General features: G+C 47.0%; 10 protein-coding genes across 10 annotated transcripts; 5 read left to right on the top strand and 5 right to left on the bottom strand.

Moving 5' to 3' along the window:
* Nucleotides 1-293: 293 nt before the first annotated feature.
* Nucleotides 294-1,347, bottom strand: N7520_011474 (GILT family protein; the record flags this gene model as incomplete). Its single annotated transcript, XM_057145407.1, has 2 exons — nucleotides 294-816; nucleotides 887-1,347. 2 exons carry the CDS (start codon nucleotides 1,345-1,347, stop codon nucleotides 294-296), a joined length of 984 nt encoding a protein of 327 aa, XP_056991161.1.
* Nucleotides 1,348-4,538: 3,191 nt separating this feature from the next.
* On the top strand, nucleotides 4,539-6,460 carry N7520_011473 (hexokinase family protein; the record flags this gene model as incomplete). The annotated part of the gene is made up of 2 exons (XM_057145406.1): nucleotides 4,539-5,170; nucleotides 5,230-6,460. 2 exons carry the CDS (start codon nucleotides 4,539-4,541, stop codon nucleotides 6,458-6,460), a joined length of 1,863 nt encoding a protein of 620 aa, XP_056991160.1.
* Nucleotides 6,461-6,770: 310 nt separating this feature from the next.
* N7520_011472 (transcription initiation factor IIA subunit gamma) lies at nucleotides 6,771-7,266 on the top strand (the record flags this gene model as incomplete). The annotated part of the gene is made up of 3 exons (XM_057145405.1): nucleotides 6,771-6,814; nucleotides 6,871-7,018; nucleotides 7,120-7,266. The coding sequence occupies 3 exons, from the start codon at nucleotides 6,771-6,773 to the stop codon at nucleotides 7,264-7,266; spliced, it is 339 nt and encodes a 112-aa protein (XP_056991159.1).
* A 513-nt stretch (nucleotides 7,267-7,779) lies between these two features.
* Nucleotides 7,780-9,047, top strand: N7520_011471 (uncharacterized protein; the record flags this gene model as incomplete). Its single annotated transcript, XM_057145404.1, has 3 exons — nucleotides 7,780-7,939; nucleotides 8,008-8,053; nucleotides 8,114-9,047. The coding sequence occupies 3 exons, from the start codon at nucleotides 7,780-7,782 to the stop codon at nucleotides 9,045-9,047; spliced, it is 1,140 nt and encodes a 379-aa protein (XP_056991158.1).
* A 34-nt stretch (nucleotides 9,048-9,081) lies between these two features.
* On the bottom strand, nucleotides 9,082-9,619 carry N7520_011470 (uncharacterized protein; the record flags this gene model as incomplete). The annotated part of the gene is made up of 2 exons (XM_057145403.1): nucleotides 9,082-9,483; nucleotides 9,548-9,619. 2 exons carry the CDS (start codon nucleotides 9,617-9,619, stop codon nucleotides 9,082-9,084), a joined length of 474 nt encoding a protein of 157 aa, XP_056991157.1.
* A 2,490-nt stretch (nucleotides 9,620-12,109) lies between these two features.
* Nucleotides 12,110-14,885, bottom strand: N7520_011469 (DUF323 domain protein; the record flags this gene model as incomplete). The annotated part of the gene is made up of 7 exons (XM_057145402.1): nucleotides 12,110-12,179; nucleotides 12,236-12,317; nucleotides 12,367-12,587; nucleotides 12,638-13,529; nucleotides 13,584-13,799; nucleotides 13,860-14,539; nucleotides 14,590-14,885. The coding sequence occupies 7 exons, from the start codon at nucleotides 14,883-14,885 to the stop codon at nucleotides 12,110-12,112; spliced, it is 2,457 nt and encodes an 818-aa protein (XP_056991156.1).
* A 923-nt stretch (nucleotides 14,886-15,808) lies between these two features.
* N7520_011468 (uncharacterized protein) lies at nucleotides 15,809-16,651 on the top strand (the record flags this gene model as incomplete). Its single annotated transcript, XM_057145401.1, has 1 exon — nucleotides 15,809-16,651. One exon carries the CDS (start codon nucleotides 15,809-15,811, stop codon nucleotides 16,649-16,651), a length of 843 nt encoding a protein of 280 aa, XP_056991155.1.
* A 336-nt stretch (nucleotides 16,652-16,987) lies between these two features.
* N7520_011467 (metallophosphoesterase family protein) lies at nucleotides 16,988-18,010 on the top strand (the record flags this gene model as incomplete). The annotated part of the gene is made up of 1 exon (XM_057145400.1): nucleotides 16,988-18,010. One exon carries the CDS (start codon nucleotides 16,988-16,990, stop codon nucleotides 18,008-18,010), a length of 1,023 nt encoding a protein of 340 aa, XP_056991154.1.
* A 201-nt stretch (nucleotides 18,011-18,211) lies between these two features.
* N7520_011466 (SMP-30/gluconolactonase/LRE family protein) lies at nucleotides 18,212-19,008 on the bottom strand (the record flags this gene model as incomplete). The annotated part of the gene is made up of 2 exons (XM_057145399.1): nucleotides 18,212-18,928; nucleotides 18,949-19,008. 2 exons carry the CDS (start codon nucleotides 19,006-19,008, stop codon nucleotides 18,212-18,214), a joined length of 777 nt encoding a protein of 258 aa, XP_056991153.1.
* Nucleotides 19,009-19,168: 160 nt separating this feature from the next.
* Nucleotides 19,169-21,086, bottom strand: N7520_011465 (cytochrome P450; the record flags this gene model as incomplete). Its single annotated transcript, XM_057145398.1, has 7 exons — nucleotides 19,169-19,328; nucleotides 19,397-19,557; nucleotides 19,613-19,723; nucleotides 19,773-20,102; nucleotides 20,131-20,367; nucleotides 20,425-20,711; nucleotides 20,738-21,086. The coding sequence occupies 7 exons, from the start codon at nucleotides 21,084-21,086 to the stop codon at nucleotides 19,169-19,171; spliced, it is 1,635 nt and encodes a 544-aa protein (XP_056991152.1).
* Nucleotides 21,087-23,580: the final 2,494 nt, after the last annotated feature.

The following is a 23,580-nucleotide window of genomic DNA, read 5'->3' as shown; positions in this document are numbered from 1 at the left end:
TAATTCTAAATGTTTCTCTAGTCACTAGATGTATGTAAAACAACTAAACTTATCCTCTACTATATTGTTAGTAAAAGGTTGCCCTTTTGATTCTAAGCTCGAGTCAAACTCTTTGAAGCCCTGTCATCTAGATACTAAGAAAGTAAATACAATCATGGCCTTAAAGCCTATATACTAACCGGAGATATGTATATTGTGTGATTTATCAAGACGGACTATAATGATTGGGTAACAATATATCATCAAATACATCATCATTCTCATAGGGTATAATCACAGGGATGTTCATGGATCTAGTTCCTTTCCTCCCAGAGCCTCTTGATCTCATTAGCCAGAACCTGGGGCTTGCTGCCCTCGCCATTCTGAGTACAATTCTTCCAATGCCCGCCATCGTGGATGCACCAGATTGATTCATCTAACCGCACGGTGCAGCTAGTATGAACGTCGAGTCTCTCGCTATGTAGGGCATTTTGTCGTAGCAGCGCAATACCACTAAGAGGAGTTTTGCCCCGTTGGCCATCGTCGGGGGCGTCACTCTGCTGGCTTGCACATTGATTCAATGCGTCGAAATCAATACCATGCTCTAATGCACACTGGTGAACGAGACCTCGATCCGGGATACGAGTATAGTCATTAATGAGGCAGTTTGCAAAGCCAAGTGACCGGATGATAGGTGTGCGAGGGTATGCTGAAGGGAGGACCGATTTGTTGGCTGCAGGAGGGAAGGGTAGATTGGCGGCACAGAGCATGAGCATGTCACCGATACATTCAGCAGGGCCATGCATGCACTGAATGTCGGATGTATCTCTGGAAACACTAGTGATAGCAGAAGGTCAGTGAAGTTCTAGCGACCTGTAGGATGGCGTTCCTATGGACTAATATATACCTGGCAATGAAAGAAAGCCGAAAGTCGACCTTGTCACTAATCTGCTCCATAGCTGGCAGGACTAGCTTATGCAAACAGCCTTGAGCATCTGGGCATTTGCTCATGATATGGACCTCAAGGGGAATTCTCGTTTGTTCATTTGATTCGCTGGTGATAGGGAGTTGGTTCATTCCAGGCCGTTCAGACTGCTCATGTCCGTTGTTCTGAGTAGCCAAAGCTGTAGAGTGGTCTTTGTGCTGACCTGGAGCTAAGCAGCCAGGAGTATCGCATGGTGAACAAGCCGGTGATATGCACAGTGTGGGACGTGGTCTAATCAGCATATAATATCCGGCCAAAAAGCAGAAAACGATAAAGAGGCGTCTCAAGAAAATGGCTCTGCGTGGACGAGTCTGTGGAGCCAGCCATTTGGGCTCTTGGGAAGCACCATGTGTTTCACCTGTATGAATAGGTAGCTTCTCCATTTGGTATGTAGACTGTGGAAGCTTGAACTGACGTCGATGTTGATCCCTGATAAGAGTCCCGCTGATTTAGAGTGGAGCAGGGGTCGGGTCGAAAAATGGATACGGCGGGATTTAGTGGCCAGATATGCAGATTCAGACCGCTTTGTATTTTGCAATTATGCCGGCCGTATATATCGATAAGCTTCACCGCTATGTTATCACCAGTCAGGGCCTTTCGAAACTAAAGTCCCTTCAATGTGCTCTGTGTTACGTTGAGAGCACTGAAATTAAATCACATTTTACTTCGGAAATTATCGAGGCTAGATAGTTAATTAGCAGATGCTATTATGTCAATACTGAAATCAGGTACCTTTACAAGTACTAGGCAGGGCAATTAGTAATAAGTATGTTCGACTTGACCTACATTTAGGACTGGTTTCAACACGTAACCTTGAAACTCAAACCTTAATTAAGGATGATCAGAAGTTGACTCGGACATAGGTAGACCTTAAAGACTACCATTCACACAGCTTGTTTTATTCGGAAACCCGAACAGATGTTGGAATAGCACATAGTGCTCTAGGTGCCATCATTGCATGATGGTGCATCAAGCATTTTCTTGGCATTTTCTTGAGTCACAACTTGGATCAGGTAAATCCTTTAAGTAAAAAGTAAAAATGTGAAAGATCCATTGCTTATTTTAAGATAGGCAAGACTATGTAGATGATTATCCCCCGAGCCCCAGCTCGAAATCGAACCCCAGCTCGGAATCGAAAATGGAGAGAAGGTGATGCGTCATGACAGTTAAAGCACACGGTGAAACTAAATGGGACCCAAAACGGCTTAGGGTAGGTTGCGCAATCTGATCTTCGGATCTGTCTCCTGATACAGTCAAGCGCCTGGCATTTTTGAAGCAGGTTAAATGTACGAAGTAAGCAGACTAAACGATAGCTTCCAAGGTCTTGATCCATTCGGGTTACGCCAGATAGGGGTTACTTTCCGATGCCCTATCAAATGCACTCTAATGGACAACTTGAAGATGATAGGTAGATGTGCTCCACTTCCTGGCCCTTCTTTTGTGCCGAGACGTGCATTTATGTTATGCACGGGTGTTGAGATGAGGGAAGGTGCTGAACCAAGGTCCTTTAGATGTACCTATTCCGAGGGAAGATAATAGATACTCCACAGCTGATGTAGTCATGTGTAGCGGCGATAGTACCCCTCCTTCTAGGCATACGAGTCACGACTGCCGACCCATTGGAGCCCGATTGACCTTCCTCATGTAGACACGCTAAAATACAAGACAATTCGCATCCGATGGGGCTTGATGGATGCCTGGGCTCCGATCTCGGAGGCATTCTGATATGGCGCAAGTCTTCGTTTTGTCTTTCAAGGTTCGAGCTTGAAGGTCCTTGAACCATAGATGCGTCTGGGTTACTAAATTCAGAAAAATTACCGACTCATGTGTGAGGTAAAGCTGAAAGTTGGAACATATTTGAGGCTCTCAGACCAATGCAGCAAAAGCGCCCTTGCTCTCCGCTCGCATTATTGACCAGGAGCAGGTGATCCCTTCCGCCCCATGTTTTGAAACGAGGAACCAGTGGAGTGTGGACTGTGGAAGAGCTGACATCTGGTGGCTGCATACGAACGATCGAGACCCTGGCCACGTTACGAGCACGGTGATTTCCGGGGCGGAGATTATGCGTAAATGACCAGTATAAAAGCGATCCATAGGGCGGGTGTATGACGATAACCCGGCACGTTTTTTTTCTTTACCGTGATCCGGGCCCACTTTGGCTATTATTGTTCTCATAAGGCGATGGAGGGATTGGCCGTTAACACCCCGTGGAGGGGGTTTTTTGAAAGCCAAGAATGAGAGAGTTCCACAAAAAGAAAATGATACATAAAAAAAAAGATGTAGGATTTTGTAGCCGAGATGGTTAACCGAGCTGGAGGAAATGCCACGTTTTAGAGGCGTCAGATGCCCAGTAAGGTTACATAGTTCGAACATCGGGGTTGTATGTGGGTTTTGATGCAATGTCTACTGCCAAGTGGAACTTAAGTTACTTTCTCCGACCGCGGATCGACGAAAACCCCGGGACTTTTTTTGCCTGCAAGTTCAATCACTTTTGGGGGTGTACCGCCCCTTATAGAGTTTCTAGTAAGCAAATCCAATCGACGATAACTACCGGGATTTCCAAGTCGTCCACGTCCCCGAAAGAAAACCAGCGTCACATCGTCTCGTGTCCTCCGATGGTCGCATCTTCAGCCCTTTTTCTCATTAAATCCATTGCTTTTTCTTTCTCTATTTTATTCCTTTTCGTCTGCTTTATAGTTATCCAGGGTACCCCCCATGCCTTTGCGGCTCCACTTCCAATGATTCTCGCCCGATAAAGATTACCAGATTACCAAATTACCAGATTTCCAGATTTCCAGATTTCGAGATTTCCAGAGTTCCAGCTTCCCAGATATCCAGATATCCAGATATCCCCCCATCCGAACCCATAACATCTGTGTATGCTTCGTTACGGATTATTCCATAATCTGGCCTCAGGCATCACAAGGGATACTCAGGCACAAGACAACACGACGATCTCCATATATAGGCTCATCCCCCCCCTGGTAGATCCTTGCTAAAACAAAAACATAACAAAGAAATTGGAGCCTTTCATCCACCCCCTTCTGTCCATATCGCACATACCAAGATTCCTAATCAGGGTACGTAAAACATGACAGCTGAGATCATGATTTCCCTATTGTTTCGGTTCTGGCATGATCATCTTTACCTGCCCAGGTGTTTGTTTGCCTATCCCCCGCAGCACCCGGAACTCTCCCCCCCTCCAAATTATCACAGCAGACCGCGTCACAGCAATGTTCTTACCAACCCTGTTCAACCTTACTAACCGTTGTTGCGAACTAGTTCCTTGGACTTTATTTTCAGCCTCCCTTACCAGGGTTTGAGGTCCATGTCGTCCTTTCTGCCCGTACCTGCTTCGCATTCCTGAGAACCCATTGAGACGGGAGCGGGTACTGTGACAGAAAGGCGTCTTTTGTTTTCTACTGGTATTTTGTTTTGATTCCTCCAAGTCCAGGATTACCATCATCCATACACAGCAGGTTCGACCTTGAACTGTTGGCGCAATTTTTATCTCTTGGGGAAAAAAAAGAGTCGGGACATAGAAATACATATTTCTCTAAACTCATTCCCCACAATGGCCTCGGTGAACTCAATATCATCTGAGAAAGACCATGACGAGGAGCGTGACATCATGCATGACGATGTCATCGAGGATGAAGAACAGGACATCAGTGTTGAATTGGATGCGTCTCAAAGGGAACACCTCGAATATGTCCAGCGATTAGACGAATTTCTTGAGCCCCTGTGCTTGGAAGAGGCCGTGTTGTACAGACTGGCGCGTCGCTTTTCCGGCACATACCGCCATTTGGCGTTGACATCGGATCAACAGTTTTTGCCAACCCCCGTAACCCAGCTGCCGACAGGAGAGGAGACGGGTCGTTATTTGGCGATCGATGTAGGTGGAAGTAACCTACGGGTTGCATTTATTGAATTGTTGGGCGAGGTAGATGAATCTGGTGGATCCGGAGATGCCTCGGAAAGGTCGCGCGACACCATTCGCAAGGCTCAACGACAACGAGTGAAACGAACATTGGAGCGAGCATGGCCGATCCAGGAGCATTTAAAAATGGACAAGGCTGAGGATCTGTTTGCTTGGATTGGTGATTGCATTGCTGAGGTGGTGGCGGAGAGTCTCACTTCGGACGCAACCCGGAAAGACAACCCTGCGGAACTAGATATGGGAATCACTTTCAGTTTTCCTATTATGTTAGTGATTTCGACCCTTACCCAAAACAATGGATATCTAAGTGCTGACTGATTCATAGGCAAGAATCCCTAGCGGAAGCTACATTGATGCCCATGGGTAAGGGTTTTGCCATGTCATCAAACCTCAATCTTCGTGACATTCTTTTGAACGGCTACGAAAAACACACAAGGCGACCAGAAGACGAAGAAGAGCCTTCGTCTAAACGTCGGAAGCTGTTTGCCCTCCCAAAGCTGAAGATACAGGCCATCACCAACGACACTGTAGCGACACTAGCGTCACTCGCATATGCCGTCAAATCGCTACCAAACAGTCGAGTTGCGATGGGAATTATTGTGGGAACAGGGTGTAATGCAACAATTCCGATGAAACTCAGTGAGCTGCATGAATCCAAGGCGAAGAGTGTCAACACAATGGAGCCGGGAGCTACGGAGACCATTGTCAACACTGAGTGGACCATCTCTGGTGCTGCCCCGCCACTCATCGAGCTGGACATTACTACTAAATGGGACATCCAATTGGACAAAGCCTGTGTACGCCCTGGCTTCCAACCATTTGAATACATGACCGGAGGACGATACATTGGCGAATTAATTCGTCTGATTCTGTTCGACTATCTCACGACCGTGGCAGAGCTGTCGAAACGAATTCTCCCTGCGAACCTCATCCAAGAATACGCTTTGACCACCACCTATATTTCCGACCATGTGGCCCGAGCCCGATCTGACCAAGATCTCGCCAAGGAACTAAACCAATCTCTTCCTCCTCCAGAGAGCAGCGACTGGCGCTGGGATGCCCGTACAGCAGGTGCATTCCGCCGAATCGCTCGAACCGTGCAAAGACGATCGGCCGGACTGATCGCCGCCGCCGTAATTGGATTATTAGCATGCTGTCGCGAAATTGAACTGAAAGAAGACAGTAACGTCAATACACCAGAGAACGCGGCTTCCCCACAAAGTAATGGCGATGTCTCCGCTGCCGCTGCTGCTGCCGCTGCTGCTGCCGCCAATGTCCAACCCTCTACCATCCACAATGTTCACGGACATGTTGTCCCAGTCCTACAGCCCACCCCGGCAGATTGGCAATTTGGTCCGGAGGAGCTGGTTGTAGCTTACACTGGAGGTATCATCCAACACTACCCGCAGTTCAAAGAAATGTGCCAGCAATATATCGATCGCCTGATTATGCGGACTGGTCCGCAGCGAGGAGGAAAGTCGGTATTCTTACGAGAAGCTTCGGATGGTGGTGTTATTGGTGCAGGCGTTTTAGCTGGTATGGTTGTCAGCAAGTAAAGTATTAGATCTCAACCTTACTCATGCAAGCTTGAGCTTTTTGGAGTGGAGTTTTGTGAGAAAAGAGTCAGGGATGGTTTAATGTCTGAGATTTTTTTACCGGGGATTTGGATCATCGTAGAAAAGCATATGGCATCTTGCTGTGGAAGTCACTATATGGAGTATTGTTTCAATTTATCTTTGTAGATATGATAAGGCCAGGTCAGGTGACCTCACGTGGGTATCATCCCCGCGATCCACCGGGTTGAGGCAACTCATCACTCGACACTCCTCTTCATCGTCACATCCTCCTCACAGCAGTACCGTGACGATGGCTACACAGCAATCTTACTACGAGCTCTACCGCGGTAGCAGGTACGGCCGATTCAGGAAAAGCAGAGCTAAGATCTAAGCTAACAGAGATGCCTTAGCCTCGGTCTGTCTCTCACCGACACTCTTGACGATTTGATCAACGAGGGTCGCATCGAGCCTCAGCTCGCAATGAAGATTCTTTCTACCTTTGACAAGATTGTCACCGAAGTGCTGGCAGACAAGGTTCGAGCCAGACTTACATTTAAGGTAAGAAGAACGTCTGGATGGGTATCACACAGCGCAAGCGCTGTTGAGCCTAAGCCTTCTTTTATTACTTCAATGAGACTAACTGCTTTCTTCACCTGCAGGGCCACCTAGATACCTACCGATTCTGTGACGAAGTCTGGACCTTCTTGATCAAGGATGTATCGTTCAAACTGGATAACCAGACCACAGTCACTGCGGACAAGGTGAAGATCGTGAGCTGCAACAGCAAGCGACCGGGCGAAGCATAAGTTAGAAATGGTGTGAACAATCTTGGGGTTTCTGGCGTTTGCATATGGTGGCTATGACGGCGTTTGATTGGCATCTTCGTGTGGAATCTTTTGCGGCGTTTGAAGGGCATTTCTCATTGCCTTGATTTTACTTTTCATTGTCTCCCACTCAAAAAAAATTGTCTAGAGCATAACAGATACCCAATATACTGAGGATGACAGCCTTGTCACTTAATCTTGACTTTTGTACCTCCGTGTGAAGCGGTAATAGGTACAATGGTAATGTCCCCGAGTACTACAGCCTCTTGGTATCTATGTCAAGAAATATTCAAGATAGAGCTACTCTACATAAGAAGGTACGCAATTAGAGAGACACGCTACTGCTTTCCAAGAACTGGTCAGTACGAACACCCGATTAATCTGAACAGCCTGAGAGGTGACCTCATTTCTTATCAGCGCCGATCTTTAACCGTCACATATTTCCTCCGCAGCCCCAGCTTGTGCGATCCACCGGAATTTGCTCAGTACAATACCATGCCCAGGACATTACCCTGGCTCCTTGAGAAGAAGGATGAGGGACGCGTCAAACGAGAGTCAACCCCACGGAAGCGCATCAAGCGCGAGGCGGATGCAGACCCAGACCTAACGCCTAAACCACCCACCTCTCCCAACAGGACAGACTTCTTCAGATCATGTATGTGCCTACTTGCGATCAAAGAATTGTGCGACTCATCCAATCTCACAAGTAGCCACTCTTTACAGCACAGACTCCTCCTACATCCCCCGCCCGCGCATGTCCTACCGAAGAGTACGTCCCAAAGCCGAAGCTACGTGAAGCAAGCAGAATAACCCCACTTACGCAGAATAGATTTCTCCTAGAGGGATTAGATAAGGATGACGCATGGGTCATGGTAGAAGACGAGTTCTACGCTATCGCACAAACATTCACCAAGCACCTTCACTACGCGGAGTACGTACGACGAAAGAAAGAAGCCAAGGCCCGGGGTGCAGAAGCGATAAAGGAAATACAAAGGCCGACAGATGGCCAAACGACGATTCCGGATGCTGTCTTGTTGAGAAAGGGCGCGGAAGCACTGGCCGCGCGCCAGCAACAGGGTCTGGCACGACTGCACGGACCGGTTGATGACCTGGAGGAGCATAGCGATGAGGATGATGGTGCTTGGACTGGGACCCATCTTCATGGTCTAATGACGAGTCCGCGGAAATCGCGATCCCTGGTCGGTTCCTATGGTATCAAATCCTCGACCAGAGCTGCTGCAGGCTTTAGACAAGCCTTTAGGTCCGACTGCGACGAAGGACTGGCTCGAAGGTCTCAAAATATTCCTCCTCCACAAGCCGTTCAGCCGAAAGAAGTGATTGACATTGAGACGGCATCGGAGGAAGACTCTGATGGAGAGGTTTACCCAATCGCTATACCATCGAATACCAGACGAGATAGCACACCCAGTAGAACCTCAGAAAGACCGACTCCACCCGCAAGGCGGCAAATAAGCAGCACACTGACGAAATCTACGCAGAAAACACCTACAATGCGCATGCAGAGACCAACGACAACAACGCCAACACCTAAGAGCAGTAAACCAGCAACTGTTTTCAAGTCAAGAGTTCAAATTTTATTTGATGACCTTGATGAGCTACCAGAGCCATCTCAGCTTAGTTCATATATCTCTGACAAGAAAGAAGGAGCTGGCCCTGGAGACAGTGCATCCAGGGAAGCCTCTGGGACCAACAATTTGGAGTCCAAATCCCGCTATAATGACGTGCCGACTTTTTTGATGTGATGACCACTTGAAACCTTATTACATTCCCTCTAGATCAACCAGATCTATCCAAAGTTGCGTCAAGCTGTCCGTCGACAGTCGTGTCCGCACTTCTATCCAGGGCTCGTATCTCAAGGCCTTCCTGATCGTCGACCGGTGTCGACTTGAACCATCGTCTCCACTTCATGCGCGACAAGAGGCTGGACTTGACACCTCCACGCTCATCGCCCGCACCTGGGCTTGGATCTTTTCCTCCATCAGTGGTTGGAGATCTTTCATCTCGATTGTTGTGCCGTTCCTCATCGTGATCGATCCCTGATGGCTCTGATACATCAACACTCTGTAGCTCCTTGGTCAGAATAGGTCGGTCGCCTGCGTTTTTATTGGGCGATATAACTGACTCCGCATCCGAGAAGCAAGCCGGTGTCTCTTCTTTTCGAAAATTGGTTGGGGGACCCTGCAGGAATGAACTTGTCAGTCTTGTCTTCCTCATTGTGGTAATAGGGTGCAATCAAACTCACAATTTCAAGCACTCTTTCCTTTGGTGTAAACGGAGCCTTGATAAATCTCCAGACTTGTCCGAAACACCCCATGTTTGCTGATTTCGTGTCGGAAAGTCCGATCGACTGGGCCTTTGGCGAATTTATAAAGATCGTGTTTGGGTCGCGTGCGCTAAGAACACTGGAGCTTAACTAAAAGCCAGGTCTTGGTGAAAAGGCAGCGCTTTGATGAAAGTCAAATGCTAATAACGAGAGGCAATATGCGAAACGAAAGACAGGCGAAATGCGCCGAAAGAATAAAAGGAAGATGAAAGACCCCACCAAACAACAGGTGTTCGATGCCACTGACGCCCTGGCCGCAAAATGGAAGCAAATTGGAGGCTAGGCTGGGGTACATATAGGAATATCTGCAAGTCAGCCTAGTTCCAGGCAGCTTCTGCAGTATGCAAATCCATACTAAGCACGGCTTGTCAAGGACGGATTGAATTCTCCACTTCATGACCCACTAACGCAGGTTGAACTGGGCGACAACCAAATTCACTCCTGTGGCATGGACAGCGGGCCACTCAAGTTGACAGGTTCGGCAGGGTCTGGCCATGAAATCCCTTTGAAGAGTCTGTGACACATTCCGACCCGACGGCTTCCTCTCCCCTGGCAGCTACGGGTAACTTACCCGGAGATCCTCGGAGATCCTCGATCGCGAAACTGCCGAAGAACGTAGACCTGGACTTGGACCTGATGCTGATACATCGGGGCCTCTTCTGCCTATTTCGGTGGCGCGTGATGCATGCACCTTTCCGGAGTACAACCTGCGTCAATTTGTCCGAGCATGCCACGAACCTTCATGGAAACGGAAGGCAAACTATGCACTTCAATTCTCACTAGTGCATGGCTAGGCAGTAAGGTCACTATGACCTGCAGCCTGCAGGGAAGGAAAATGCGTCAGCCAAACCCGTGCATCATAGGCACTCGGTTATCGGCGTAGCGAGTGGAGCGAGGCCTAGAAGGGCAAAAGGGAGCCTGTTAGCTCGTGTCCTAGAAACGCCATACTTCATTCCTCGACCCTTCCGGCTCAAGGTACCCCTACCGTTTAAGCTTTGCAGGACCTGTCGATCGTGACATTTCCTAGAATACATGAAAGGAACAGGCAAATTTTGGTACTTGGATCTTACGCCTTGGTTTCTTTCCTGTCAATGTAAATATGGAACGGTTTTCAGGGAGGACTCTCGCTCTCGGAATCGATGTTTCTCCTTTGTTTCTTCGTCTATTCACTAGATCCTTTGGCGCGTAATACCAGTCTTACATACCGAAAGTGCGGACGATCGCGAATCGCTTGTCGATCGATCCTGGATTTGTCACTGACAGGGATGATCTAGACAGTCAAGACCACCTCTTTACGGAGTACGGAGTCATCAGCGAGCTATGCAGCAACCGTCAATTCCTCACGATAAGGCTTCCACCACATATTTACGCTCCAATACATCCCCAGAGAGGCATTAAACATTGGATTTCGAGGTTTATCTCTGCGTCCCTGTTGTAATTCTACCTATCGCCCCAACGACGCAGTTGTCCACGCTAACGTCATTACCAGAAGTCTTCAATCCAAACCATCTCCAACAGACTAGACCTGGAAGGCTTGCAATTTTGCTATTTGACTACTATGACACACAACCTCAGATCAAGTTGAAAGAACCCACAATCAAAAGTCCTTGCGCGTCGAAAGGTTACTGTATTTGTGTTTTCCTCCCTTGCGTCGGAGCTATGCCGTGTTAAAGGACACGACGGGCTCGGCCTTTGTAGGCAGGTACATTCCTAGATATAAGAAAAGGGCAAATGAAGCGAAAATGACGGAAGAAAAAGTACAGTTTTATTAATGTATATATTGTTTCGTGGGCTACCTTGAAAGCTGAAGGCCTTGGAAGATCCAGACCTTACTCTACTTTTCACCATAGCAAGGTGTGAACACATTGAGTGGATCAGATCTTCTTACTCTCACGCACTTACACTTACCAGGTCTAACTATTTTTATCAAATAATTCGATTCACTTGGACAAGCATACGAATACTCATAGTATTACTATCGCCGATAATCATTTCATCCCGTTTGGCATGCCGCGGGAGATCCTCGCAACACAAGGTCCCAGATATGCTAGCATCACATTACCCTGTAAATGACCCGAGAGACTGGGTCGGTCCATCGTGCTCGGCTTGCATTCTTCCCTCCATTCATAGAACGTTCCATATTCTTCTCTCCAGGGCTAGGGTTTACCGTTTTGGGTGATTTTTGCGCTATTAGATCCCATTCTTCGTTTTCGCTTCGAGGCTTTCAGACTTCATTAAAGATTTACTTGTTCGTGGCTCTTTTTGATGATGTACAAGTGGGGTCTTAATCTATATGAATTGATAGATCACTCTTCCAAGATTTCCAGAGCTACCCAAGGGCGGTCGGTGCCTTCGAAGATTTTGGGAAATGCAGTCAGATTATATATAAGAATCATCCACGTTTCATATAGCAATGGACCCACATCAGCCCAATGACCATTGCATTCAAGCTTCTACTTCTACAGAATCGATATAAAGTCATCATGACAAGTCTCTCACCAGACGCGCTCCAGCCCAGGCATAGACGTAATTATGCTGATACCAGTTGACACTGTTCGCATTCAATTAGTAGGTAGTCGTAGTAACTGAATATCTTAGGAGACGTACAATGTAGATCGACCAGCAATCCGAGGTAGCGTCGCCCAGGAGCCACCCAGGATAATATTGTGTTTCCCGTCAAAGAAGTCGGCTATATTGTCGTTAGCAACTTATTAATTCATTGGGAGAATGTCGCTCACAGGTATAACCTGGGTATATTTCCATAGCTTCGAATCCTTCATCGGGTAACAGAGGTGAGCTGGTCCACTCCCAAACTCCACCAAATTCACCCTGTCCCGCTAGACGATCACCGTTCGGAGTAACGGGCGTGGGATGCCAGTTTTTGAATCCCACGTTGCAATCTGTGAGGTCACGAAACACGGGGGACGCCTTTGTACCATTGATTGCATTGGCCACGTTGCTAGGATGAGAATCAGTTGGTTGTTTATTTTGATCGTTGTTTTAACGTACCTGTAGCCATTAGATGCATGGCCGGAGGCACTCTCCTTTAGTCGGTCGGAGTATTGGTAAATACTCTTGACCTCCTCAAACGTGGGAATTCGGCATTCTACCCACTTGGCATATTTAGCCAGCTCATCAAAGGAAGCGATCACGGGCCAATCATGCGCGAGCTCCAGCGGAACAGATCCAAAGACAGTACGCACGGCAAAGTTGTTTAAATACTCCTGGGTGGCACCAGGGCTAGATCGACCGATTCCCTTGGCGATAGGATAGACCTGGTCTGAGTGGACAAGCAACCAAGATGCAGGGATTGTTCGAGAGCGATTTGCTTGCAGGTATTTCGCATATTCACCATTTGTAATGGGTCGAGCAAGTGCTTCAAAAGAGTGAACTCTCACTTTCTTCTGTGGCTTCTCGTTGTCCCACCCATAGGATTCTCTGGGTACGACGCTCTTGTCCAAATCTTCCAGACCAACTGTGACAGTCTGCATGGGTATACGAAACCACTGATTTGGCTTGGAATTGATTCTGGCCTTTTCGGCCGTTTTCATGAAGTCAGGCGTGTCAATACCAGAAGGTGGTAAAGTTTTGTCGCTCTGCAGCAGCATATAAAGGAATGTCTCCAGATGCATTGCCTCGTGTTCAAACCCAATCCACAAGGCCTCACCCAGACAGCGATCTTTCAAAACTTCGGTATTCTTGAGAAGACATCGTGCTCTGTTCCGGACGCGCTCTTGATAATCCAGTATTTCGTCCAAGGGAGGCCACTCGTCGGGGATTTCACTGTGCGCATGACACTGCTCTGGGTCCTCGACATCAGGGTCAACTCCTCGCTCAAAAATAGTTTGGTAATATTTGGGGTGCGTTGGCTTCCCGTGTGTTGCCCGGGTCATATGAATGTCTACAACGCGTGGATTAGCCTTCAGATAATACCTCAATCAGTAGGTTGACAAACCAAAAAAGGTGGGGATATGGCCCAGATAAAAGATCAACTCGTTTCGGAGTTTGATCGGCTTAGAGATGAGCTCTCCCCGGGGAATCATGGTTTTGGTCACAACATCCCATGCGGTCCATAAAGATTGGAAATCTTTCAGTGTTGGGATAGATCGAGCCGCATATTGAGAAGGCTCAGTGGGTACGTCAAGAGCTGCAGGCGAGAGCAGATGGATATCTGACGTTCACAATGTCAGTATATGAGAACAAAGAGGAGATATAAGCTTTTTGTACGCACGATAGTTGTCCTCGGAATTGCCAAATTCCATCTGGGGAATCAAGCCTGCGCCGCGACAGAGTTCATCTCGTTCATCTCGACTATATTTATAGGCCTCTTCAAACTTGAGCTTCTCTCCTTTCCGGATTGCAATGTCGTTGATCACAACATCAACCTTCGGAGAGTAAAATGCTTGATGACACCCGCTCGCAGTGTTATATTCAGTCACCACTTCCCAATCGCTAGGTCGAAAAGCTTCGAAGCCTAGCACGGTATTCGCATGCCGTAGCCCATTCTCATAAAATTCTCGGGTCACGCCTTGCGAATCATTATAAGCTCTGTAAACCTTTTCTGGATCTTTGCAAGCGTCCACTCCGATCAGGAGGAAATCAGACGGACCGAGAAGCTTGGAAAAACCACCGAGAAAGTTTGCGGCGTCAGAGCGGCTGAAGTTTCCGATGGAGGATCCCATCGAAAGCACAACCGTTGGCCTGGTGCGATTTTTCGGGTTCTTCAACCAGTCATGGGCATCATCGTAGGTGCCGTGGAGCCCATGGAATCCAACGTATGTAAAGCTCTCGGGTGAGATCTCGGAGAATGTACGTTGTAGCTCCGTCAGTGACAAGTCTAATGCGTAGTAATCCACCCGCTTTTCCGATCGCTCGCATTCGCGCAGGAGAATCTCGACTTTTCTCAGGTTGCTGGAGTAAGACGTTAGAAATGTCGGTAGTAAACGTCCAAGAAAACTTACCCACTGCCTAGCTCCACCAGCTGCGCATTTTGCGGAATCCGCTCCACTATTCTCCTTGCATGTGTTGTCAAGAGCTCGATCTCAGCATTGGTCAGGTAATAATCATCCACGTAAGTGATCTTCTCGAATAACTTGAGCCCTTTCGTGTCGTAAAGCAGGAGAGTGGGAAATGAGGGTGGCTCGCCCTCGGGTGGGCTGAGATTCTTGTAAAGCTCATCAACAAGAGAGAAATGCATGTCATCTTGGTGAATATTAACAATGTCAACACCGTCAAGACTAGTTAATGATGGAGACATTTTGCCGGCGGCAATGTACGGGAGGACGGGATCCAAGGTTGGGGAGATACGGAAAGGAAGAGAGATCAAAGAGGGGAAAAGAAACGGGTGGAGGTCGGGATTTAAATCCAGAAGCTATGGGAAGCTTGGAAGAAACATGAGCGAATAAGCCCGAGCTACCTTGGACACGGATTATAGAGTGAAGTCAATGACAAATCATCACAACACAGGTAGGAACGACCGGATGAAAGACACTCAACCAGTCATAGCGGGTCATTGTACACCGGAGTCGGATGAAAACAAGGTATACGAAAAAGAAGAATTGCAGTAGTTTGCATCTCGTGTGCTTGAGCTATTCAGGGTTTGATGACCGAGATATCGACGCAAGATTGGCTCATCAGCCTGTTTTGACCCGTAATACATGTATGACATGTTTGCATTAGACAACCCCCGCAAGTCTAGAGCTCATGTCAAAGCCAATCACATGTAAGACCCATATTATTAGCCGGTGACTCAGGCCCGACTCTTACGTCTTGTGTTACAAATTGTCTGTTTGCATCCATTAAGACAGTATCCACATTACTCGATTTGGAGAATGTGGAGTCGATCCACTCACTGTTGAGGTCATCATGGGTTTTGCTCTGTTTGTTTGGTTTGCATATCAATACCTTCTTTGTCAGCTCAGTCAAAGAAGCTTTCGCAATCCTTGGTATCACAAAACCTTTTATTGTTCGTCTTTTCTTTGCTTTAGTTCATGCAAACAAATGCACAAAGACTAACATTACACAATGTCAATCTTGAATCATCCTCCATCTACCTGAGTATTTGAAGATAGATGACCCCTAACCAGAGACATGACTTACTCGTCTGCCACTACCCAGAACATCTCCCAAATTGAAGAGCGGTCATTTATCTATCCTATAACTAACAGGGATCTCCTCACGATGACTTCCAGGTTCCCTATTCGTCGACTTCGGCGACGCAAGAAGAAGGTATCCAACAATCCGGAAACTGAAGAAACAGATACCTTCAAAGTCCAAAGTCTAATTGCTCAGATCATTAACCTTGAAAAAACCCTACAACAAGCAATCCAAACAGTTGACTCGCTCAGGGATCAACTTGCAGAGTACGACGTTTTCCTAGCTCATTCCCAGTGTCGCGCTGCTATATCTCCATCTCCACCTCCAGCATTCCAAGTCGGGACGCAGTCAGCCGAGCAAATCAGCACCAATATAAGCCCCAGGATGAAATATCCCCGCGTCTGGATTGATGACATCTGGCTCTGCAACGCTCCTGAGAACAGCCCACTACAAGAAGCAGAGCCATATTGGAAAAACGGCAATCCACAATGTGCACTGGAGATCGTTAGTCAAGCAATCGATTCCAACCCTTTTCTCTCTCCAGCGGAGGAAATCCGCTGCCGGATCTTTGCTGCTGCTGTGTTCCACTCTACGGGAAATGTCGAAGAATCCAACCGTCGTTTGGGCATAGTCTTGCAGACGGTCGCAAGATCCACTCGACTTGGCGAGCAGCGAGCCGGAGAACTTAGCAGTATTGCTCATTATATTCTAGGCAGAAATCTCATAGAGCTTGGAGAGTTTACCGATGCCTATTACTCACTTTCGCGGGCTCTTGGTACGCGTGGATATCACAGTAAAGCACGTGATTATCAAAAGAATGCTGTTATTGAGTTCACTCGTCAGATGGCCATGGGTGATAACGCATCGATCTCTGCGTCTTTACGTCCTATTGTGAGTCGGACTGAGTCATCTTCAGATGAAGAATAATTTCGTAAGTTCTACTGATAATTCTTTTTCTATTGTAGGTAGTGGCTCTATCGGCACTTTGGTCTAAGCTACTCCGGCTTTATATGATTGGTAAGATATCCAAATAGCCATCCGTATTATAGCTCTCAATAGAGGTCAGACTACAGAGATTATCTCAGCTTTAAGTCCCAGTTCTATCTTCGAAATGTTGCGTAGGTGCCCTTCGTTTAGTTCACAGTGTGCTATTCTTGTTACAAAACCACGCTAGTCCGTATTAGGTTACAACAATATCGTGTCTCCCTAATGTCATTGTCTCCACCTTTCCTTTCTTCCAAAGACCTGCTTCCAGTGAGAGAAATGACCTCAAAACCACCCACAAAGATATTTCCAATCACAGAATTTCTTTCAGACCTACCGACCAACCTTACCCCTCAGTTCCTTGCACCGTCTTCCGAAAATGGCCTGGCGAGTGGGCGCTTGGTCATTGTAGGAGATGTACACGGAATGAGAAAGTCTCTAGAGGCACTGCTAGATAAAGTTGGCTTTAATAAGAACAAAGGAGATTATCTTATTTTAGTTGGCGACCTAGTCAACAAAGGGTCTGATAGCCCCGGTGTGGTTGATCTGGCTATCAAGCTTGGCGCCAGCGCAGTGCGAGGCAACCATGAGAATGCAGTTCTTAATGCGGCTGCGGCGATCAATGCACCAAAGGAAATTTTACAGGGAGACTTGACGGGTAGTCTGGCTGTACCTGAGAACCAGGAAGCTGACTTGTCTGGAGGTACTGTCCGAGACCCCGAGATTTCTAACAAATCTCTATCTACTACAATCGGCATGACTGTGAAACCTAGCCCGGCAACACATAGCACAGCATTGGCACTTTCGAAACATCAGCTCGACTGGCTTGCTGCTCTACCCTTGATTTTGCGCGTCAAGCTACCGCCTGGCTTATCACCCTCTCTTGGCGACACTCTAGTTGTGGCACATGCGGGCCTCGTTCCAGGTATTCCACTTGAAGAGCAGAATCCGCATGCTGTAATGCATGTGCGGAGCCTCGTCCGTAAATCGGACGAGGATGGATTCATGCCCGCGGAAGTTTCTGGAGAAGAAAGCTGGGTCGGGGAATGGGACCGGTGGCAAGATAAGCTAGCGTCCAAGACTACAGTGGTATTCGGACACGATGCAAAGCGCCGGTTGCAGCTGGGAAAGTATGCAATAGGACTGGACTCAGGATGTTTATACGGCAATCAGCTAAGTGCGGTTGTCATTGCGGTTGTTGATGGGCAGATTGAGCGGCAGATTGTTCAGGTCGAATGTATTGATGAGCCGGTTGCTCCAACAGTTTCAGTGGACGAAGGCGATAAGAAAGTGATGGGATAGTCGGTGTATGAGTACACTTTTCAACGTGAAATGGCACGATTAGAAGACGATGAAGATAGGCAAAGGCAACCAATGCGTGTATAGCAATTGAAGCTCGATCACCGCTCATTCAAGTCCATCAAGAGCTTATAGATGTAATTTCGACCAGTCAACAGCCACATCTCCTGATTTCCCCCCTGAGGCCCTCGCACAAGATTGAAATTAATAACGTCCAGAGTATTGATCTTGCCCAGCAAAAGTCAAAAGTCCAGAGCTGGGGTCAATGACATCCACTCCACCCAGTACTGCAACCAGGATATACCCATCCCGAGTGACCTGTATTCCATCCGGCCATCCACTCTCTGTCTGGTGAATGAGTCGCGCATCGCTGAGGAGTGAGCCCGTTACGTCAAATGCCCTGACATTCCATAAGCTAGCAGGATTAAATTCCAAAGACCTGCCTGCAGTGGAATTTGAGTCGGCAACATACAGTCCTTCGGGCGATAATGCCAGTCCGTTTGGTGTCGCGACGATTGAATTTGAGACCTCCACTAGCGCTTTCGTTTTGGTGTTGAATAGATAGATCCCGTTGGGGAGTTCAGGCGCCTGGACCTTGGGAAAGCCCTGAGCCCAGCCCGGGTCTGTGAACCGGATGTTAGAATTCAAGTCAAAGATCAGGCCATTTGGACTGTTGAGGTTGCGGACTCGAAAGTTATTGACTACTAGGGTCGCCGTACCATTAAGGGGATTAAAAAAGTATATGGCCTGAACTTGTCCGCCGTTAGTGGCCAGGTAAATGCGATCCTTGTGGTATCTCGCTTCATTGACGTTCGCCAAAGGTGGTGATGTCTCAACTTTGCGGGCCTTGATGAATCGGCCGTATGATGCTTCAAGTAGTAATATCGGGAATTTTACCTCATGAGTGTCCACATTAAGTGCCTAAAGCCATCCTGTGACACTTGTGTCGGCATAGAATAGTTCATTTGCTTCGGGAGAATACGCAGGCGCTTCATGGACATGTGGATTAGAATGATTTTCTACGACGAACTTGGTGGATGTAATGTAAGTAGCTTCTATCTTGTCAATTTGGAGCAAATAATCATCCGAATAAAAAGGCATTCCAATTCAGCCAGAGAAAAAGCACATATAGCGCAGCATACGATTTCACAAGGCTAGAGTCTACACCCGCAATGGTGAGGCGCGGACTTTGACGTTCGAATTGTTAGTCGCGACTGCGTGATCCAACCACTCCATACTCTTCGCATCAGTCTCATGAAGTGAAAGATCGAAGTCTGCGAAGAAAGTCGCCAAAATCATGTAGATCTCCATGTAAGCAAGACTATTACAAAGCAGTTAGGTCACGTCATAAATAAAGCGACTGGAGTTGAGAGAGAGGGAGTCGCTCACTTGATCCCAATACACATGCGTGGACCCTTGGAAAATGTAACATTCCAACGTTCCAGCTCTTTACCTTGGTCACCCAGCCATCTCTCAGGCTTGAATTTCTCAGGTTCGGGGAATAGATCTGGATTGTCATGGATGGTGCGACCACTGATAGACACGATGGACTACACTTCATCAGCAAGCGGTTGGATAGTTGATTAGGCTCTGAATGACACATACTCCTCCCGGGATAAATTGTCCTTGAACAGTGGCTCCCTGTGGAGGAACGACTCTGGGCGAAATTCCTGGAACGGGAGTAGCTAGGCGAAGGCTTTCCTTTACCACACAGGTCTGTGATCTCGTTAACAGGGTAACTTAAGAGATAACACAACAATCCTACCAAGTATGGGAGTGATTGGATATTCCGGCAGTCTAAACGACCATCAACATGGCGAGGAACAGTAGCAAGCTCAGCCTTAAGTTTCAACAGAACATCCCTATGATTCAGAATGTAATATGTTGCACACGAAAGGGAGTAAGCAGTGGTGTCACTACCAGCGATAAGAAGTAGAAATGCTTCATCGATCAGTTCAGACATGTCGGCTACCTGGTACCCCTTTCTGTCATTTGATTCAAGAAGCAAGTCAAAGACAGTGTCTCTGCCATCTTCTGTTTGAAGTATTCCGTTGTCGCGACGCGCCTTAACTGTCTTAATCCATTTTTCGCATTGCTAAGTGAACTGATTAGATCAGAGATACCCGCACAAGAATGGCGAGACTGACATTTCGGAAACTTTGGTAACCTGGGACTATCTTTTCAGAGAGTCTTTCAGGCAAGCTAAGAGCTATCGTGCCGAGGAACGTCAAATGATTCATAAGCCATATGTTGTTGGTAAAGGAATCTATACTGGCCAATAAAGGTGGATAGATGTCATTCTCATCCTGTGATGTAAGATCCTGGGTATAGCCGAAGCAAGCCGTGGAAATCGTATCCACCTGGTTTAAGAAAAATTAAACTCTTCCGGATTTAAGTAGGGCGGATTGTTAACGTACCGTAATGCATCGGTATAGTTTCTGGATATCCGTGCTTTTCCCTTCCCTGTACCGCTTTCGCAGAATGTCGGCAGCATGTTCCACAATATCTTGCACCAAGGGCATAATCTTGTCCATAGCATTCTTCGAGAAGAGAGGGCTGATCATCGCCCTCCGCACTCGGTGTTTGTGGGGGTTCAAGATTGCTACCAGCGATTCAGAGATTCCAACATTCTGATAGAAATATGGGGCTTTATAGTACTCTGTCGGGGACTTGAAAACCCTGCCGCTGATTAGCTCAAGCGATACTTGATATTTGCGACACAATTCCTACTCTTTATAAAACTCCGGATCGTTGACATGAACATGGTTAGGTGAAATACGCACAATAGGTCCTTCAGATCTGTTAGATGAAGGATCTGTTCACAAAAGAAACATAACGCCATACCGTGTTTCCGATGAAGCTCTGGGAAGACTTTGACATAGGTTCCACCACGGATCACATCGTGGTAGAACTCATACCACCGAGTCAGAGCCGCAAGTCTAGGGCCCCCAAACTTGCTCAGTGGGTGCAAGTATAGTCTGGACACTAGAAAGCCTGCGATACACGTAGCAGCGATAGCACCAATGACAGTCGGGCTAATTGCCCTATCAAGGTGAAGAGCGCCACTGATCGAACTCATTAGGGATAATTGCTTTGCAAAGCTGAACCTCAATACTTGACAAGGGACTTTTTCTTTGCTATGATGCCTTGAAATAACTGCCGCAGGGCTGTGTTATGTAGGCCTCAGAAATTCCCAAGGTAATCCCTACACTGTTATCTGTCCTCGAATATCCTGTAATATCCCGCCAGAATGATTTGTTGGATTAGAACATCGAAGGCTCGGGCCGCCGATCTCCACATAACCCGACCCCACCCTGTCGTGTCTGATGATGTGATTGTTTTTCTAGCGGCATATCCGGGGCCAGCAAATAATCATTATTGGTAGAGTTCTCCCGAGCAATTTCATTATGCACAAGCATATCACGCATTCCATACGCCACATTTTTAGCGGCTTCGCTAATAGAATTCAGCTTTTTGATTTCCCAACTTTGTAGAGGTCCCAAAGACCATGATTCACCCAGGCCTAGCACAATCAAGAACCTGTTATGATACGGCTGTCTCATAAATTATCGAGATACTTTTCTCTGGAAAGTTGACCTCTTAAGCTACATTCATAAATAATTGATGCTTGCACCGGTTGCAAACAAGATCAGCGCTGGGCATACATTCGAAGGTGCGGGGTTTGAGCAATTGGTATATTCAAATACCAAGATGAAGCTAGTATAACCGATGTGCAGCTTGGCAGAGACAAGTGAGATAGTATTTCGTTGTCGACTGATAAGGTCTGATGGAGTCCAGATATGACAGCTGCGGGGTTTTTATGTGCGTAGTGTTGCAGATAATGCAGAGTAATTGGCGTCATGTACAAGAAACCTTCAAATTACCCAAAAAAAAAACATGCCAGTTGCCCACAGCTGTGCGTCTTTTCTGCATTTTTTGGGATAAGTATCGTATAATTCGTGGCATATTTCTGGATAGCATGCTAGTGCAGTTTCACCTGAATCAGTCAGTGTTCTAGCCCAAAGAATCTACCAGTAGGAAAGTGACATGTTTCGATTTCAAGTGCAGGAAAATTGTCTGGGCCCCGAGAAAATCCACTCATCAAAAGTCCAGACGTGGCACTAGTGCATGTAAGACTTTGCACCAATCGTATAGTAAATCAGGGTGATACTCCAGAAGGCAAAACCGCGGACTTCCTGGAAGTATAGTGTCATAAGTATTGTGTAGTGCACCAGAGAGCAACGTAATGGGGAGACATATTTGTTTGAACAGTCGTTAAGAAATCTTATTCACCTTCTCTTGCCAGCTGCCAGCCATCAACTTCCAAGGTAGAAGCAAGAAAGTACCAACATGCACACAAATTCAAGGGTTAAACGTTCCAAAACACCCAAATTCAGTCATTCTTCCCCTTCTGTACAAGACTAGGAGCAAAACGGCCCAGCCAGCGCATCTACATCAATTGCGATATATCTCATACCCCGAGATAATTTTCTACCCCGAGATAATTTCCTATCCCGAGATACTTTCCCGTATCTTCGAGCTCACCAAATCATAAAGAATTATTGCGACCGGTGACCTGATCTCGACAGCACTGATCCCACACAACACACGCGCGAGATACAACCAAAAAGCGCCCTGCACCCAACTCAAGAAAAGATCGCCAATGAGAATAAAAACCCTCGTATGTAAGAAGGGCATTTTTGTAACTAACGGTGCCCGATATGTGACCATGTTCCAGAGGAGACGGAATTTCGTTGTGCTACCGAAAAGCGTGTCAACTTCACAACTTCCATCCTCGGACCTATCCGCAAAATCAAATTCCTCGGGTTTACTGATGTAATGAACTCGATATTTCACGAATTGCGCATGCAAGAGCTTGAAATTCCTACAAAGTTCCGCTACTTACAGGTAGCTCGCGTGGTGATGGGTGCGTCTTGTTCGGAGTCGGCAATATTGAATAAGGGAGTTCATTAATGTACTGACATCAGCCTCCAGTCAATACGCCTAAGATCATTGCAACGCTTGTGACAATGGCCGCCTACGCAATATTAGCAATGCGACAGGGCTCAAGAGACCTTTCCGTTAGCAAAGCCAGCATGTCACTGTTACTTGTAGATTTGATGGTCATGCTTCCGAGAGAACTCTTGAGCGCAGTTACCAGTACATATTCATCAATAGGCTGCATCAGGAGAATCCAAAATTTTCTCAGGAGCCTCAGCCGCCTTTTTAAATATGACGCATCTCTATGCATGTTTTTTTTTTTGACTAATTTTCTCTGCTTTGAATACTGAATGAGTCGTTTCTCAACCAACGCTGATGAAGACGTTTCAAATACACATAAGAGACAGCTTCCTCTTCCAATGCTTTGGTTAGTTATTCACTAAAGCTCCCACATTTTCAGGCTATCACTTGAGCCGTTTATGTTCGCAAACACATCGCCTGTTTCGACGGTGTTTGAAGTGGCCTACGCAACTAATATTTAGCCCTAGCTACTCTAGAATTTCAGGACCGGGACGTTTATAAGACGATTATGGTCAAGTCAATCGAGGACCAAATTCTATCCTTATAATGGC

The sequence above is a fragment of the Penicillium odoratum genome (assembly GCF_028828045.1).
Source record: "Penicillium odoratum strain IBT 22623 chromosome Unknown utg000008l_segment0_segment0, whole genome shotgun sequence".
Classification (NCBI taxonomy): domain Eukaryota; kingdom Fungi; phylum Ascomycota; class Eurotiomycetes; order Eurotiales; family Aspergillaceae; genus Penicillium; species Penicillium odoratum.
Note: the sequence above shows the minus strand (reverse complement) of the source record. Positions and strands in the feature narration are given on the sequence as shown.